Here is a 17,005-nt window from a genome sequence, read left to right as displayed (position 1 = left end):
GCAGTGCCCCTCCATTGAAATCCCTCTCAAATCAATTCAATTATAAAGCATAAATTTTATATGAAAGAATATATAGAATATATTTTTCTAGAAACTTTTGAAAATTTTTAAATAATATACTGCATATCCAGGTCTCATAAAACTCAGGACTTTTTTATGGCATACAAACTATTTTTTAATGATCCATCTCATTCAGTTATCTGTAAAAATTCATGTTCTTTAACTCAGACATAACTGCATGACATAATTCTATCTTTATTATATAAACTGAGTTTATAATTGGTAATGATGTGAAAATACTATATGTAATAAGAAAATTACAATGATTATATTTCTACTGAGATATACATCACATTTTGCTAAAAAAAGTATATATTATAATTGAGATTTATATATAGATATATACTATATTTTTACTGAGACTATGCAAGATTAAATATTTATAAGCTTAAACAATTAAAATTTTAATTACACATCTTGTTTACAGTTTTTTAAAGTCATGCAAAGTCGATGATTCTTTGTGCTTTCATTGAAAACAGACTTTTCAAGATTGATGAAAACGAATATTTGGCAATAACATGCTGAAAATAGCAAGGTAGAACTTCTAAAGCTCTTACTACTTACACAAGCAAGATGAGATACTTTTACCACTTCTATTTTTAATGAAACTAGTAATTTTGCTTGTATACTTTCAGAACAAAGAATAATGAAAACACAGACTGAAATAAAGTTAAGGGTGGCTTTATTTAATCAAATCAACCCTCTATTAGATCTCATCAATATTCTTTTATTTTGAAACTTGTTTTGCCATTCAGAACCATAGAAAGAAGTACGTAGGCACAAGTGAATCATGCATGAAAGATAAATTAACACAAGAATTCATCCTTGAATATGAATAATAATAAGCAAGGAAAAAAAGATGAAGGAGCTATAAAGACCACGGTCAACACTGAATTTCTTGAAAAACTAATACTCAAAAGGAAGGATTGTCATGAAAAATTTAAAAACAGGGTTTTCTTGATGGAGAGCTAAAAAGATGCATAAAGGAAAATCTACTTATCACCATTTCTTTAAATGAGACCCTTGAAAATCAACTTATAACAAAGCAATTAAAGTAATTTTAGTTTGAAAAATAAAAGAAATTCGTATGCAAAACAACCACTGCCAACACAGTGGGGGGGGGGGAACTTTATGCTTTTTAAACATGTTTACAGAAATTTAGGTTGGTAATAAAACAAAATTTAAGGAACATAAATTTAATATTAGCATCTGCTAAAATATTTTTAGGAAGTCCAGAGTGTTAACTGATATTAGTTACTTTACTGTTGTACATTTGACAATTTGTGTAGATCTCCTGAATAAATGGGAAAAATGTAACAAAAGTTTGATACTCTATTGCAGTTGATACAAATAACAAAAAAATAATATTAAAGATTTGATTCTAAAAAATGTTCAGTTACCTTCTACTGAAAATTCAGAGCACTGAAATTTAAAAAGTGTCACTCACTGAACACTCCCATAAGTGATTCATGAGTATGAGTCTCAAAATGCTTTTAAAATTTATCTTGATACATTTTTCTTTTAAAGCAATATTTAAATTAGCACTCTTTTGATGATTTGAATGGGAATCATGAAATCTAATATGATGAAACACTTTAAACTAATTTTCAATAACAGAAATCTAGTAGACTCATTTTAAATAAAATGTTAAAAGTAAAACTGAAACTGCTTATATAATTAAATTTATTTTAACAAAAAACTGAAGTCAAATTCTTACTAATCAAATTCCCAAATGAATCCCTCACAGGCTCTCCACCACCACCTGTTCTTCTTATGGAAGGATGCTGCAAGCTATTCACATCATGCCTAAAACAAGTAATGAAATGTTAGAACAAATGATAAAACAAACATGAACCAAAAAATACTGATTAGGGAAAAATTAGATGCTGGTGGTATTAACCTTAACACCTTATACTAGGTAATTGAGATGGGTGTGAAGAACACATGTGAATGGCAGTATGAAACACATTTTACATCAGACAGATCTAAGTACTGACAATATGAAAGTGCTTGCAGTTCTGCTACTAACCAAAAACTGAACATATTTTGAACACACAATGAAACACATTTTACATCAGACAAATCTAAGTACTGACAATATGAAAGTGCTTGCAGTTCTGCTACTAACCAAAAACTGAACATATTTTGAATGCACAATTACTCTGACATTTACAATATGGAATCATATTATGATACTGAAACTAGTTTATTGAAAAGAAGTAACAATAGCTTCATAACAGTTAACTCTTGAAGAAATCTTGAATTCTTTTTAATTACATGCTATAATTAACAATTTTATAAATTTTCAAGGCCTTTCACAGTTACAAAAATCCTTCAACCAAAGCATAAAATTTGCTTACTCAAAAACATACAGTTTTTGAAATATAATGTATTCTTCACAAAATTCATTTTATTTTAGCAAAGTGCATTCTTTGAAGGAGATATATATTTTGATTAACGAAATGAAAATCGCAAATAATATTTGGAAAAAAAAAAAAAAAAAAAAAGAGGAAGGGGGAAAATTGAAAGGCAGCTGAAGTTCTTCAAAATATAAACTCATTTTTTATGAAATCAATAGCAAGATTTACAACAGTGAGAATATAAAGTTTAGAAAATAGAAGAAATACATAACTTCTTAACCTACCTAGAAGTAAAATCATTTTCAGGAACATCATGATGTTGTACAACATCCTAGGAAAAAAGAAAAAAAATTAAGTATGCATGCACCAAATTGATTTCTAATGAAGAATAATGAAAATTGAATAATTAAATATATTTCATGGGAACTAAATTGCGTTGACATGAAATATATTTCATATTTGATATTTTTTTAAATCCTAAATTTCACAAATTGTTAAGTTTATGATCAGAATAGGATTTCATGAAAAGAACTAAAGAACAGAGTTTTAAATAAATAAAAAACTTTTAAATGGAAAAAATTGTTCAAAAATTTTTTATAACAATTTTCACTTATAATTAAAAACACTTTTGTACTGGAATTAAAGCTAATTAAAGGCATAGTTTAAGCCAGCACTATAATCTAGCAATAATTTGGAAATAAATATAATTTTAGGCATTTTATATTTATGCAAACATACGCAAGATACCTTAAAAAATTCAAAGTTTTGTTTATGAAGTAGAATGTGCAAACAATAAAAAGAAAAACATATTCTATTCTAAATCAAAAAGTTGTTACACTCAGAAACAGAACTGTAAATATGAATACCCATCTAAAATTCAAATTAATTAAAATTTATTGCAAAAAATAAAATTAAACACTAAAACTAAACATAGCTAATTGCCAAGAATCACTAAATCAAGTATAAAGCTAAAAATTATTAAAATACGAAATAAGACCTAAAATTCAAATACAAGACAGTTCTATGTATGTTTTTATTTATTTATTTATTTATTTTTTAATAATTCTGTGAAAAGTTACAAGTGAATGACAAATTGTCCTCCCCCAACAAGAAAATTTAAAAAAAAAAAATTTTACAATAATGAACTTAAATTGCTGCACTTCAGTAGAATAGAATATAAAATTTTCATTTATTAAATACTTAATTAAAATTCAACTCATAATTTTAAGCAGCAATAACGTTTTCATTAACTATTCCAAATCTTACTCATTATTTATTCAATAAAATAGGAAAACTAAGTGAAGGTAAAGTAAAAATTCTGAATTCTTCCCAATTCCTTACTCTTTAAAACAGTAACTTTAATTTGAATATAAACACTACCAATTTGCATTTACTTAAATCCAAAAATAAGCAATGCTCTTAACTTCCAATCTTGACACTAATTATGATAAAAATTGAAGACACATGAAACATCACATAATAAATGAGCTCGGGTGTAGAGTTTGTAAAATTCCAATTGATTTCGAGGGCAAAATGGGTCCCCCCTTCATCAGGAGCAAAAAGGAAACTTTCTCAGTATGTCAGAGTGTTCTCTTGCGTCTTAATAAATGAACTATTAATTAACATTTTGATACTTGGAGCCTTGCATCTATTTTCAAGATAAAAATCATAAAATAATTAACATTTACATAATTATTAGCCTAAAAGGGCTATTAGTCTTGAAACACACATTTGCGTTCCTTCAATTTTTATTCGAGTTTGTTGCTATTTGGCAAAATGTAAGATATTTCTCTTCACATTTAATCTGTCTGTTACTGATTAACAAACTGAGCTACTTAACCCTGTCACGATGGGGGTTTCAGTCACTGAACTCTTGAGATAGTGCATTGACAGGATGCATTCATTGTCTTGCTGGGATGGGAAATTTGTGCGGGTAAAAATAATTTTGGAAAATCATTTGCATAAATTAAATTTGCCGTCAAACAGCTCCAATTTTTTGCAACATTTTGAGAAGAACACTCAGGTCATTATCAGAATTTATTTGAAAACTTTATCATTCATTATATTTTCCTAACCATTTGAAGTGTAAGAAATTTTTTACTAAATGATACACAAAATATTCATCTCAACCATACCCTACCTCTATGAGGAATGAATAAAAACCAGGACATATATCCCTATATCACCAAAAATAAAAACAAAAGTATTCAGAAACATCAAGTGCATCCCCCATGTATTCTATCAACTGACACAACTAATAGTGAGCTCTGTTTATTTACATTACTCAATCCATGATTTCCACTTTCATTCTGAAATAAAATACCAAAATAAAAAATACCACAATGGATTGAAGATCATCATTCTCCAAGACATTGTACTACATTTAGTGGCAAAAAAAGATGCTAATTAAACATTCTTTCCAAAAATTCATATGTGGTTCAACCTCCCGAACAGAGCAGTCTGGATCTGATACAGTTGGCAGCCAATGCATATATGGCATACCCATCCCAAAAGGGTTAAAAGCAGGGTTAGATGCCATTCTTAAAAATATTATCTTTTTACTGTTCAATTTGATTTAAATGCATATAATTAAAAACATTAAATATGTCCACAAAATTATGTTACATATTTTTTCACTTTTCAAATGTATAAAAGATACATAATGTTCCCATGTTAGCCTAAGTATATTAATCTAATGTATTATAAAATGTTTCACTTTTCCTGCCGGACCATCTCTATCGATAATCTTGGCAAACTATGTTAAACTTTAAAAAGCCTTCTGAGCAACTGTTAACCTTGCAGAACTTTTTTTTAAACTTTGTTTTATTCTAAAATAACAATGCATTACTTATTCTCCCCCACCTTCTTTACACATCATTAAGAAAGATATTATGATTCTGATTTAAAATAGGAAAACACTTGGGCACAATTATTGATGATTATGTTCACATACCATAATTTTATATATTATGAAAGTATTCTGTAATTAAATTTAGTAGTGGAAACCTTTTAAATTTTATGGAACAATAATATTGGTATTCCCTTCACATAAGAAATTGTTTGTAGGAATCAATGTACAAACTGGATTCACATCAAGCATTCTTAAAGAAAAACTGCAGCTGATTTGATAGTTTAAGAATGATGTTCATTATGTTAAATTTCTATCTAAACACAGCCATTAGTATGTTGTTTTCTATATTTTAGGTAGTCAAGTACAGCATATACAATTAAAGTAATCTGCAGATTTGGAATTAAAAAGTTTGCTACACGCTGCCACACTAAAAGCTACCTGATTCAAATATCTTATCTAGGAAATACAAGTGTACCCAACACATTCTTAAATTTCAATAGGTAAAATTTTCTGTAATTATTGGATTTTTTTAATAGAATCCTTTATATCACTTCATGGAATTACCATAGGAATGCCATAGGAAAAAATACTGTTTAATGCCTACAAGAAGAATGAATTAAAATAACATGTATACATACAAAATTTCGATTATTTTCCAAACTTTTAAGTCTTCCAGCACTGCTGAGATTTCTATGAAATTTTTAAAAACATACATGAGAAGAATGCAAAATATTTACATTACATGCTTCCATTATAAACAATGAAAAAATTACACCAAAATAAATGTATTACTACAGTTAACAGAAACAAAAGTGTTGCTTGAAAAATATGAGCAGTAAAACAAGGTTAGATTATTCAAATTATAGAAGTTGCCATTATTAAACATAAATAACCATAAAGTACTTTTTATTCTTGTATCTCTTGTACAAAAAGTGAAAGAAAAAATTCTATTGTACAATATTTTTTTATAAATAAACAAAAAAACTAAAATTCAAGAACAAAAGAAGTACACATTTTAGATACCTAAACTTAAAAAGAACTAGATGTAGGTATGTATGCTATAATACCAATTCAAAAAGAAGGTGCTGCCTTCCTAAAAACATACTTTAATCCACCGGTGGTAGATATATGGATGCAAAGCAATAAAGCACTGGTCAGCATATTTTTTTTTACATAATCACCATGCTTATGCAAACATTTATTACGATGATGCACCAAAGTATTGATGTGAACACAGAGGAAATCAGTATCAAGAACCTGAAGTCATGCTATGACAGCTAGCTAAATGCTTATATAAGTTGTGAACTGTTTTTTTTTTTTTTTTTTTTTTTTTTTTTTTTTTTTTTTTTTTGCCATTCTGCAAGAATCTGAGGCAGAAACCGAGCACAAACTTTCCTCATTTTCAGATATTCAACTGAAATTAACCTATTGCTTTGCTTATTCCAAATATGTCGGAAAGTTGCTGATCTATTACCTATCAGTTTTTGCTGAAGAAATATTTTCTCCACATTTTCCGCATTCTTTGAAGCTGAAGGGCACCCTATCTTTGGTTCATCTTTAATGCTTTTGTGTCCACATTTAAAGCAGTTGTACTAGTCATACACTTGTGTTCTTGATAACGATGCATCACCATATACTGATTGAGTCATCTCGAACATTTTGGTAACAGATTTACCTTATTTGTAACAAAATTTAATGTAATAACATTGTTTCATCTCAAAGTAATTTTTTTTTGTAAAATGTCTTTTCAGTAAATGAGAATGGTGTTTTGATATGCATATGATAAATAATCAGTTTATAATAATCAGTAAATAATCAGTATATAAATAATCAGTTTAAACTTACTTTAACAAAAATTGAGATGTCAACCTTTTCAAAAGTTTATTTATTCTTTCACTTTTTTATTTTATCATTTATTCATTTAATTTGTTCAATGACAATATACCTTGCACATTATTTAGTTGTTTCTTTTGCTGGCTACTATTTCTTGGTGAATTATATAGTGATAACTGAAAAAACTAGGGAGCTGGTCATCATTCGGCATTACAATTTCATTTATGCAGCATATCATTGCTCCTGCTCTATCTGTTTTTGAAACTAATTTAAGAAAAGATGATAGTTTCAATTTGTGAGGACGGAAGTTTCTTTTGTAAATTCATCAGAAAATGGTTGATTTTTCTTGCTAACATATGGCTTACTTTGAATCATGAAATAATCATTGCACATAATTTCAATGTGGGCTTTTTAAAAATATTTTGCATAATTATTTTTAAAATATTTTTCATAAAAATACTATGCATTCACTCACATTTTATGCAGTCTGTCATAAGATTTAAAGTCTTTTCTTAAAAGCCTAACTAAGTATTACTTTGGGAATAAGACAGAATCTGTTTTGACAAATAAAAATGGTGAACTTGATCAGAAGCACAAATATTGTTGATGGCTTCAGCAGAAAGGCATTGAAATAAATTGGTCATAAGTATGCCATCCAATATAAAAAATGAATCATAGAATATATTTGCAGATTATTTTGTCTAACAGTAGTGGCACGCACAAAACAAAAACAAGCTCATTGATTAAAAGTAATTATTTTTATAAACAACTTCTTACAGTGATCAATCAAGATACTTATATTGATGTTATACAGATACTTAAAGCAACATACTGTCATAAAAACTTTGTAAAAGCAACCTTTGTAGTCCCATTTATAGCTATTCTTCAAGACTTCTCAATATTGTTAATAGCATGGAAGATGAAAGATATTTTAGTACCTAATATCATAATTACAGAGAGAAGACAAAGACTGAAGAGAAAGAACACTGAGCATACAAATATATTGGCTTTCAATTATTTTTTCTCAAATTATTGCAGTAGTTTATTTGATTATATTAATATATTATCCAAGTATTACCATATTACAATTAAACAAACTACCAGAATAATATGAAATAATATATAACACATATCTATTTTTAATATGAAACTTACATAGTTCTGGGCACATAAATATATACAACATACATTATACATTTGTATATTCATACTGCAAAAAATTTTGAGAAGCCCAATAGACTTTTGCACTAATAAAAGGAAATATTCAGCAATCATATTCAATATTTGTACAGTGGGTGGGAAGCAAAGAAGAAAAAATAAAAACAAATTATGAAACAACTGTGTGAAAAACAAAGAGACACTAAGATAAGGTTTAAAGTTTAATTTATTTAATTAAAAATATAGCAAATTTTTATATAAAATGAATTAATTAGCAGGTGTACTATTATGAATTTTTTAATGTTATTTTAACTAAGCAAAAATTACAATTTGATCTAAGAAAATATTTTCCCATACAAGAGAAAAAAATTCTAACAAAAGGTTAGCTTTTCTATGTTTAAAACAGTCATCTAAAGAAAAATCAAAGTCTGTTTAAAATAAAAGTGCCGAGGTAATCAATCTTTAAATACCTTTGAAACGTTTTAGAAGATTCACTTAAAGTGTCACCAACAGTGGACATCTAAAACAAAAGTAAATAATTAGTTTTAACATAGTTTATAAATTATTATTCATAATAAAGTTTTAAAAAATCAATATAAACAAAACAAAAAAATAGATACAAAATAAAACAGAATATAGTTTCAATATAGTTCATATTTTTTTAAAATCAGAATTAACATATTATATACATTATACACAGCACATATTTGCGTATTTGATAGATATATCGTAAACTTTAAATGATTTAAGCATACCATATAAATTCATGATCTGTACAAAAAGAAACTGAATATTACCATATTAATAAAGCAAGAATATTTCCTGTAACACTTTACAGAATAGGATCAAACAAATTATAATTTAGAATTTTGTAATATTTTAAGACATCTGTGATTTTTGTGTCTGTTCTACAACATCCCAAATATCACTACGTAATTTTTAGCAATTTTGTAAATAATAAATTTGTGAACTGCAAAAATGACTATAGAAACTTAGTCGATCTCCTATTAGCAGTATCAGAAAAGGGAAAACATTTTGTGCCAAATAGTTTCTCCAGCAATCAGCTCTTTCTCCCATCCCCCTTTTTTTGCTGAGTGATGGTGAGTTTGATTGCTGTAAAAATATTGTAAATATGTATATGCTTGTAAAAATAATAAAAACTTTAAAAGCTGTGCTAATTTTTCTCACCAAGCAACTGTAAACCTAATTATGTTCCTTAAGTTGAACATTCCTGATATTTAAACATATGTGATACAGTCAAAAATCGTTAATCCGGACTCGTCGGGACTTCGGCGATTCCGGATTATAGATCATCAGTTTAAATCTGGTAAGATGGCATGAAGAAATTATAAAATTAAAAATATGAAACTGTAATGTATGAAATAAAGAACAATTATGATCTAAAGGGTATTAAATTAAAAAAAAAAAAAAAGAAAGAAAGAAAGAAAAAAAAAACTTAATATTTATTTGTTTACTTTATTTAAACATTTCTTTCAATGTAAGTTGTTTAAGTTGCTTCGTTTTATGTGATAATACTTTCTCTTTAATTCTATAAACAGACATAATTTCTTGTTCAGTTACAAAGTTCCGATGTTCAAGTCCTATAATTGCTGTGTCGAGAATACCGACTAATTTGTCAATCGAAATTTTTTTGTTTTCAATAACCTCTGTGTCACTTTCTTCACTATCGGAAACGAATTATAATGACGAGGAATTTGATTTAAATCACATCAAAGATGGAGTACATCAAGATGAAATACTACATTTAGTAAGGAATTCTAAGCCAAATAAAATAAAAACATCTGCCCTGAAGATAAGGATAGTGCTGACAGATCAATTCCAATTCATTGCGCGCTGCGGCATTCATTGCGCGCTCATTGCAATTCATTGCGCGCTGCGGCGCCAAAGAAAGTAATATCCATGTTTTTATGACTCAATCAAACATCATTTTCAAACTTCATCGTTGTATTTCCAAGTATTAAGCTGTTATTATCGCTGGCCATCATCTTTTGCATAAAGACTGAGTTTTATCTTTGCCATGGTCGTTAACCAAGACATCAAGTGCTTGAAAGAATGAAGTTATGCCTTCTAAAGCCTTACCATACCTGCTTATTTTTGTTGGACAAACTACTTCTAATCTTGTATTTTTTCATGTGAAAAATAATCAGATATTAATTTTTTCTAAAAATATGTCATGAATACAAGAGTATGAAAAATAAAAAATACAGAAATATTTCATTTGCTGCAATATACATGCACGCGGTCACAATGTGCAAAACATGCACACAGTTTATATGTTCTTTCATTTAAAATTTGTTAGTTAAATCTTTATAACATTTATTTACCTTAGTTTATAAAGCATGAATTTAAGTATTTGTTTATCCATGCATTGCAGAAAATGCATTTGTAACACTGCTGCTGCTCCTTAGTCAGTCAATCAAATTAAAAAAGTGTGTGTCAGATTCTATTATTAAGCAAAACGAGTCAGTTATCTATAATATTATCACTTCTTCACATAGACTATATCAGTGACAAACATCACTAAAAGAGTTAAGGATGAAAAGAAATGATTAGCATAACCAATACAAAAAAAACCTATTGCTGTGGCACTTGTGTGGCTAATTACCGTCAAACAAAAAAGTAAACTTTCTGAGATTATGTACTACTTGCACAATGAGATTTTCTCAGTATTGTATTTTGAGAGAAACTTTAACAGCACAAACATATATTTGGGAGTGTTTAAAGGTATTTAACATTTTATCCTCAGAAAATAAACCAATATAAATAAAAAGGACTAAACCATTCTCAACAAGGAATACTTACAACATTTCTTCTAATATTTTCTTCCAACAGAGGCTCAGCATGATTTAAATTCCTACAATAAAATAAAAATACTTCAAAATGAAAATAGATCAATTAAAATGACATATTTACTAAATAAAATCTCTCTCATTTGACAGATATAATATGGTACTAAAATAGGAAACGCATAATTTGAAATACACTTAGTATTAACTAAGATAAAATACACTGGTGAGAAAAAGTTCAATAAAAATAAGTCTGAGCTTCTATGCAAAATTTTTGCCCTTAACATACTCTAAGACTTTAAGTAGGTAAGATTAAGTATCTGTAAAGCTCAAATCAATAATAAAAAAGTTGAATTATGCCAAAAAAATTCAGGCAGGCATAAGCAAAAAGACTCCAGGATATGATTTTGAGCATTTCAAAGAGCAACATTATTATATAGAAAAGTAAAAACTTACAATCATCATTTCTACAAGAAAGAAGATGCCAAATGAATATTTGAAAAAAAAAAAAAACTATGCTTTGTTTCTAATGTTTCTTAAGTTAAATCATCGGCAACAAGAAAAAATTCTCCAATGGAGAAATCAATTGCAAAATATTTAAATTTATCCATAAACTTCAAAGTTGTAAATCCTAGTAAAAAAAACTAGGCAACTTTAAAAAGCTAAAAAAAAAAAAAAATTATGTTCACCAAAGTATGTGGCTGAAGACAAATGGAAATGTATTGTGACCCTTAAAGTCATTTAGGTAAGGTTTTTTTTAAATATTCACATGCAAAACTGCTTTTCTAAAATTTTAGCCAGTAACTTAACACAAGCCACTGTAATAGGAAGACACTAAGTAATAAATACCAAACAGAGAGGAGTTCAAAATAAAAATTATACAAGCAGAAATGATTGATATACGTGTGAATGAAGGATTGGAACACAAACACGTGAGATGGGAAGTGAAAAAAGAAATGTCGAAATCAATATAAGTAACCAAGACAGTTGGTTATTACCTAAAATAATAAAAATTTAAGTTCCGCATACCTAAATAAAAAACGTGTTCAATGGAAGTAATCATCTTCAGATGCTTTTATTTTAGTACTGTTACATAGATTTCTTTTCTACTTAAAGTCCTTCATCCCAGTAATAAATATAAATTATATCACAACCAAAAAAATTAATGAGATTTATGTACAGGATTATTTTTGGATTAAATTTTATAACAGGTTTTCTGCAGCAAAATGCTTAGTTTCATAAATTTTAGAGCTGGATGTTTTGATTGCAGAAATACTTTGTTTGCATTACAAAACTAAGAAGATTATATCAGTTCAGTGTTTTACAGTTAACATCTTCTCTATTCCTTAAAGCAGCTGTACCAGTTTTAGGTATTTTTACAACAGAGGACTTATTGCGACCATATCTATCACAACATGTGATTTACCTTGTATTTATCTTTAGTTACGAAAATGAATCACATGATTTAACCTTAATTGGTTCCCTCTTTGGCCCTCCTTATGTCAGGATGACTAACCACATTCTCACAACACTCCCACCTTTCCAGCAAAATAATAATATAAACAAGAGGAACAATATCCATAATGCTGCCCTATCATCTTGTTGAAATGTGGTGGGAATCTGTCAACAATGGGGTAACTTTTTGACCATGCTTTGAAATATCAGAAGTGTAAATGAAAAATAGGGATGACTATCAGTGTTGTTTTATATCTAAAATTGTAATAGTAAAATGATTATTTACAAATATGAAATAGGACTGTTTCAAATTACAGATGCCAAATAGGATTACTGGAACTGTGTGTTTAATATGCTTAAAGTACAATGATAACAATTGATGGATATGATAAGTCATCTACAAGGCTACATTAGTGCATTCTTCAGGTAATGTTGTATACTTTAATGTAATAATCTGGTAATGCAATAAAAGTATACATAATTTCTTCACATATTTACTTTTTATTTATTTACTGCTGCTTTATATGTGGCTTAGTAGAGCATTATTGTCATTTTTTGGTTTCAATCATGATTCACATGCAGTGGGTCAGCAGACGAATGGTAGATCACCTGTTGGGAAAGTACCAAATTTTCTTCTTGTAGATGTTAGTTTTCATCAAATACAGTATAATCTGTACCATAAGGCATACTGAAGGAAAACACATATCTGTTTTAAATACATCGTTTAAAAAAAAAAAAAAAATCAACAAAAAATTTGCAAATAACAATTTTTAATTAGGGGTACACATATTAAAAATTAACTAATGAAGCAAAATGCAAATTTGTATGTGTACAGACATTTTCATTTCTCTAATCTTAACTCCCTGAGTGGCATGTTTTTTTTTTTTTTTTTTTTTTTTTTTTTTTTTATCAGCTTATGAAGAACTATATTTAATCCGCCTTCATTTGCTAAATTTGTATAAATTAATTATTTTAGTCTTCGTTTTCATACACTTTCACTCATTAAGCTATTCATTACAATTAAAGAAAATAAAAGAAAATATTGAGGTAATATATACAAAATGACAAAAAAAATCTCATGACCAGATAAAAACAGTTGTGCCAGTCAGGGGCTTAAACCTCTGAAAAAATATAATAAAGGCTAAGGCTTATACAGAAAGAAAAAGCAAAAATGAAAATAATTTGAAATTGCTTAATAATGATGTGTATAAGAATGATAATAATAAATATTTAATAATAATAAAAATTTAAATGTTATACCTGAATTTTATTTCTTCTTCTTTCCTTTTGGCTAAAACTTGTTCATAATCTACTGAATCCAGGATTGATTTGGGAGTAACACTTCTCTTCTCATCAAGTACTTTTCTTTTTGTTAATGATTCAAATTCTTTCTAGAATAATATTTTCAACTTTAGAATAAAATTGTCATTTCATATAAAAATAAGATTTTATTTCATTAGTAAACTGTCATAAATGCCAGGGAAATCACATTCAGTAACTGAATAAAATATCACCCATGAACACAAATAAGGACACTATATTTACTTCCTTCTACAAAGTAAAGGGAGTACTGTAACTGTGCAAAATTTAGGGCATCATATTTTAATGGAAATATTCATTTTGAGTACTATCGAATCCATATGAACAATTTTTTGCATATCTGTACATAAGCAAAGAATAAAAGCTTCTTTTTCAAAAATGGATTGTAAAATGGATTTGAAAGGAATTTTTTTGTAACATCTGTACATACGTACAACATACATATGTCTTTATGCATGTATCTCACATAACTCAAAAGGATTAGCCGTGCAGCATTGAAATTTTGTATATGGATTGTTATAACATCTAGTTGTGCACCTCCCTTTGCTATTGCAATGGGCAATACTAGGATGTGTGTATATATATATATGTGCGTGTGTGTGTGTGTGATATTTTAGAGGTTCACAGTCATGGTAGGCTGATAGAATTTAGCACAGAGCTGTCTAGAGAAGATGAACCCAATTTACGTTTAGCCATGGCAGAAAAAAAAAAACGGAATTACGATGAATAAAGTGGTCATTTTAATTATGAAAAGAATACAACGGTCATGTTAACTGTTAAATTTTAACTTACAAAAAATTTTTATGTAACAAATTCTACCATTTTAGCTAAGAGCCCTAAAAAATCAAAAACTTTTACATTCCATTCATATCTACACTATACTACTCATACCTGCACTATAAGTATATAAAAAGATTGGAAAACCCCCCAGAAATTAAAATAAAAAATAAAACAATAGGAAATCTTACTAGTGTTGCTTAATGAAACAATATTGCCTAAAATCTTGGAAAAAATGTGGTTGTATTTTAACATTCAAACAAGGAGTGTGGAAAGTATGCAGAAAGGTTGCCATTGTAAAAATCTTTCAAATGTAGAATTTCAAACTAGACAATAATGCACTTCAAACAAATAGGATGCCAAGATTGTTGAAATATTAGTATAGTTGAGAATTTTGGCAGCAATATAGAAGAATCCTCAAAATCACATTTATTGAGCTAGCAGCAAAAATTAGATTTGCAAAAAAGTAAGAAATGATGGACTATGGGAAGAAACTAATTTGATGGCAAAAATATTTAAGGCTAAAAATTTTAATTTATTAATTAAAAATATTTAAATGTGAAATTAAAATTTAAATTCTGGTAAAAGTTACGGAAAATGGTGATAGCAAGTTTAAAGTCAATAATATTCACCTAAATATAGCATTTGATGGTCTTTGAAAGTAAATAAGCTAAGTTAGTAAAAGGAAAGAGACAAAATTATACTACAGAATCTGTACATGACAAGAGAATTATTTACATAAAACAAGCCCCCTGAGGTGTACACACCGACTGAGTATTTTATTCTGGCAATAGCACTATGGAGGAATAATAACACGAGCCTGACAATTTCAAAACCTTGAGGAAAGATCATTTAATATGGTTGGAACGAGGAGGGATTGGTGGTAAGTCCACAAACTAGAGGTATTGAAAGTGGTACAGTTGCTGGTCTATAGCTCACCAAATTCCATATAATTCCCCTAGGGCTAGGCAGTCTGCATAGTACCAATGCAATGGTGGGAAGTATTACCAATGATCAGTCAAAGTGTAAGGATTAAAAGTACAGCCATGTCCTTCCATGACACTGAGAACCAGAAGTCTACAGACTCAGCCACATTGGTTAGATTTAATGAAACCTAAAAATCTTTTGCCAGTAAGTGTGGGACTGGAGGAAGTAAATGGAAAACCTACATTCTATATTGGTGCTTTTTGACCTCTCTTCCTCCCAATACAGAGGTTTACAGGTTGTGGAACAGGATGTGTAGTGCTTGAAGTATAAAATAGTATAACACAGTGCCTATTAAAATTCTTACATATAAATCAAGTTTCTAATTTTAGTTAGGATCCTGTATTACTCTCTTGTTTAGGTTAAAATAATACAATCAAATTGCAATATAAAATCAGATATATTCAGTAGTTAATGCCTGCTTTTTTCAAAGAAAGGTTAATGAAATACTTTTTTTTTTAATCTCTGTTAATGAATTTTATTCTCTATTTAATGAAAAGTATGATTTTTTCTTGTAGGTAATTAATTTCAGTTCTATACTTTTTAATTCCATGGAGTTGATTGAGAACAGTGCTATTTAATTTTTTTAAATATTAGTTTCCCAGTGTATTAATTAAATTGCCTTGTAATTGAAGTCTCTTCTTTTGTCATTAAGTTAATATATTTGAAATCAAAATAGTTAATTTCTTTTCAAGCAGTATTAGTTTTATTTAGTACCAAATTAGATGGGTAACTACAGTGTTCTTGTACTTTCTCAAAATTATTTATAGCAAAACTATCATCAATATATCTAAAACTATTAGTGAAGTAATTTTGTCATTTTGATTAAGAGATTTTTTGAAGTGATATTCTTTAGTGAATAAGTAAAGGTTACATAAATGTGTGGAATAGAAAGTTCCCATAGGAATCCCATAAACTGGTTGAAAAATAGCCTCTAAATTGGATGCAGTTATTAAAAAGTGTACAACTGAGGATAATTTTTCAATTATCTTCTAAAATAAATGTACGAATTTTAGGGAAAAGTTTAGGAAGAGCTAAAAGACATTTAATGGACATTTAAGTACATTTCAGTTAATGAGGTGAAAAATCCAAATTTTCAAATTAGTAACAACTGATTTCTTTTACCTTTCAAATTTTTAAGCGTAGAAAGAACAGGTATGTTATTATTAATAATCGAATTTAACGATGTGCTTTCTTAATAGATTTAAAAATAATAGTACATTTTTTTTTTTTTTTTTTTTTTTTTTTTTTTTTTTTAAGCTTGAGAGCAAAAATATTGTCTGCTGCCTTTTGTAGTTTTTAGTACCATTAGCAATAAAACTAAATTTGATAAGATTTTTATGGAATTTAGGCAAGGTATAAAGATAAGATAATTTATTGTTGTCAGAAAAGATGAATTT

At 28.0% G+C, this 17,005-nt stretch overlaps 1 protein-coding gene across 4 annotated transcripts in view; it reads right to left on the bottom strand.

Moving 5' to 3' along the window:
* Nucleotides 1-17,005, bottom strand: part of LOC118203409 (uncharacterized) — a 79,648-nt gene that overhangs the window by 40,280 nt on the left and 22,363 nt on the right. For all 4 annotated transcript variants that reach the window (XM_085812713.1, XM_085812712.1, XM_085812714.1 and 1 more), the window contains 6 exons: nucleotides 13,785-13,915; nucleotides 11,086-11,137; nucleotides 8,733-8,782; nucleotides 5,910-5,961; nucleotides 2,705-2,751; nucleotides 1,778-1,866 (listed from right to left, as the gene is read on the bottom strand). In XM_085812713.1, coding sequence (XP_085668839.1) covers nucleotides 1,778-1,866; nucleotides 2,705-2,751; nucleotides 5,910-5,961; nucleotides 8,733-8,782; nucleotides 11,086-11,137; nucleotides 13,785-13,915 — 421 coding nt within the window. The remainder of the gene's footprint in view (nucleotides 1-1,777; nucleotides 1,867-2,704; nucleotides 2,752-5,909; nucleotides 5,962-8,732; nucleotides 8,783-11,085; nucleotides 11,138-13,784; nucleotides 13,916-17,005) is intronic.

The sequence above is a fragment of the Stegodyphus dumicola genome, chromosome 3, assembly GCF_044657685.1.
Source record: "Stegodyphus dumicola isolate Sdum_Otavi_A_Nest chromosome 3, ASM4465768v1".
In the NCBI taxonomy this organism is placed as follows: Eukaryota; Metazoa; Arthropoda; class Arachnida; order Araneae; family Eresidae; genus Stegodyphus; species Stegodyphus dumicola.
Note: the sequence above shows the minus strand (reverse complement) of the source record. Positions and strands in the feature narration are given on the sequence as shown.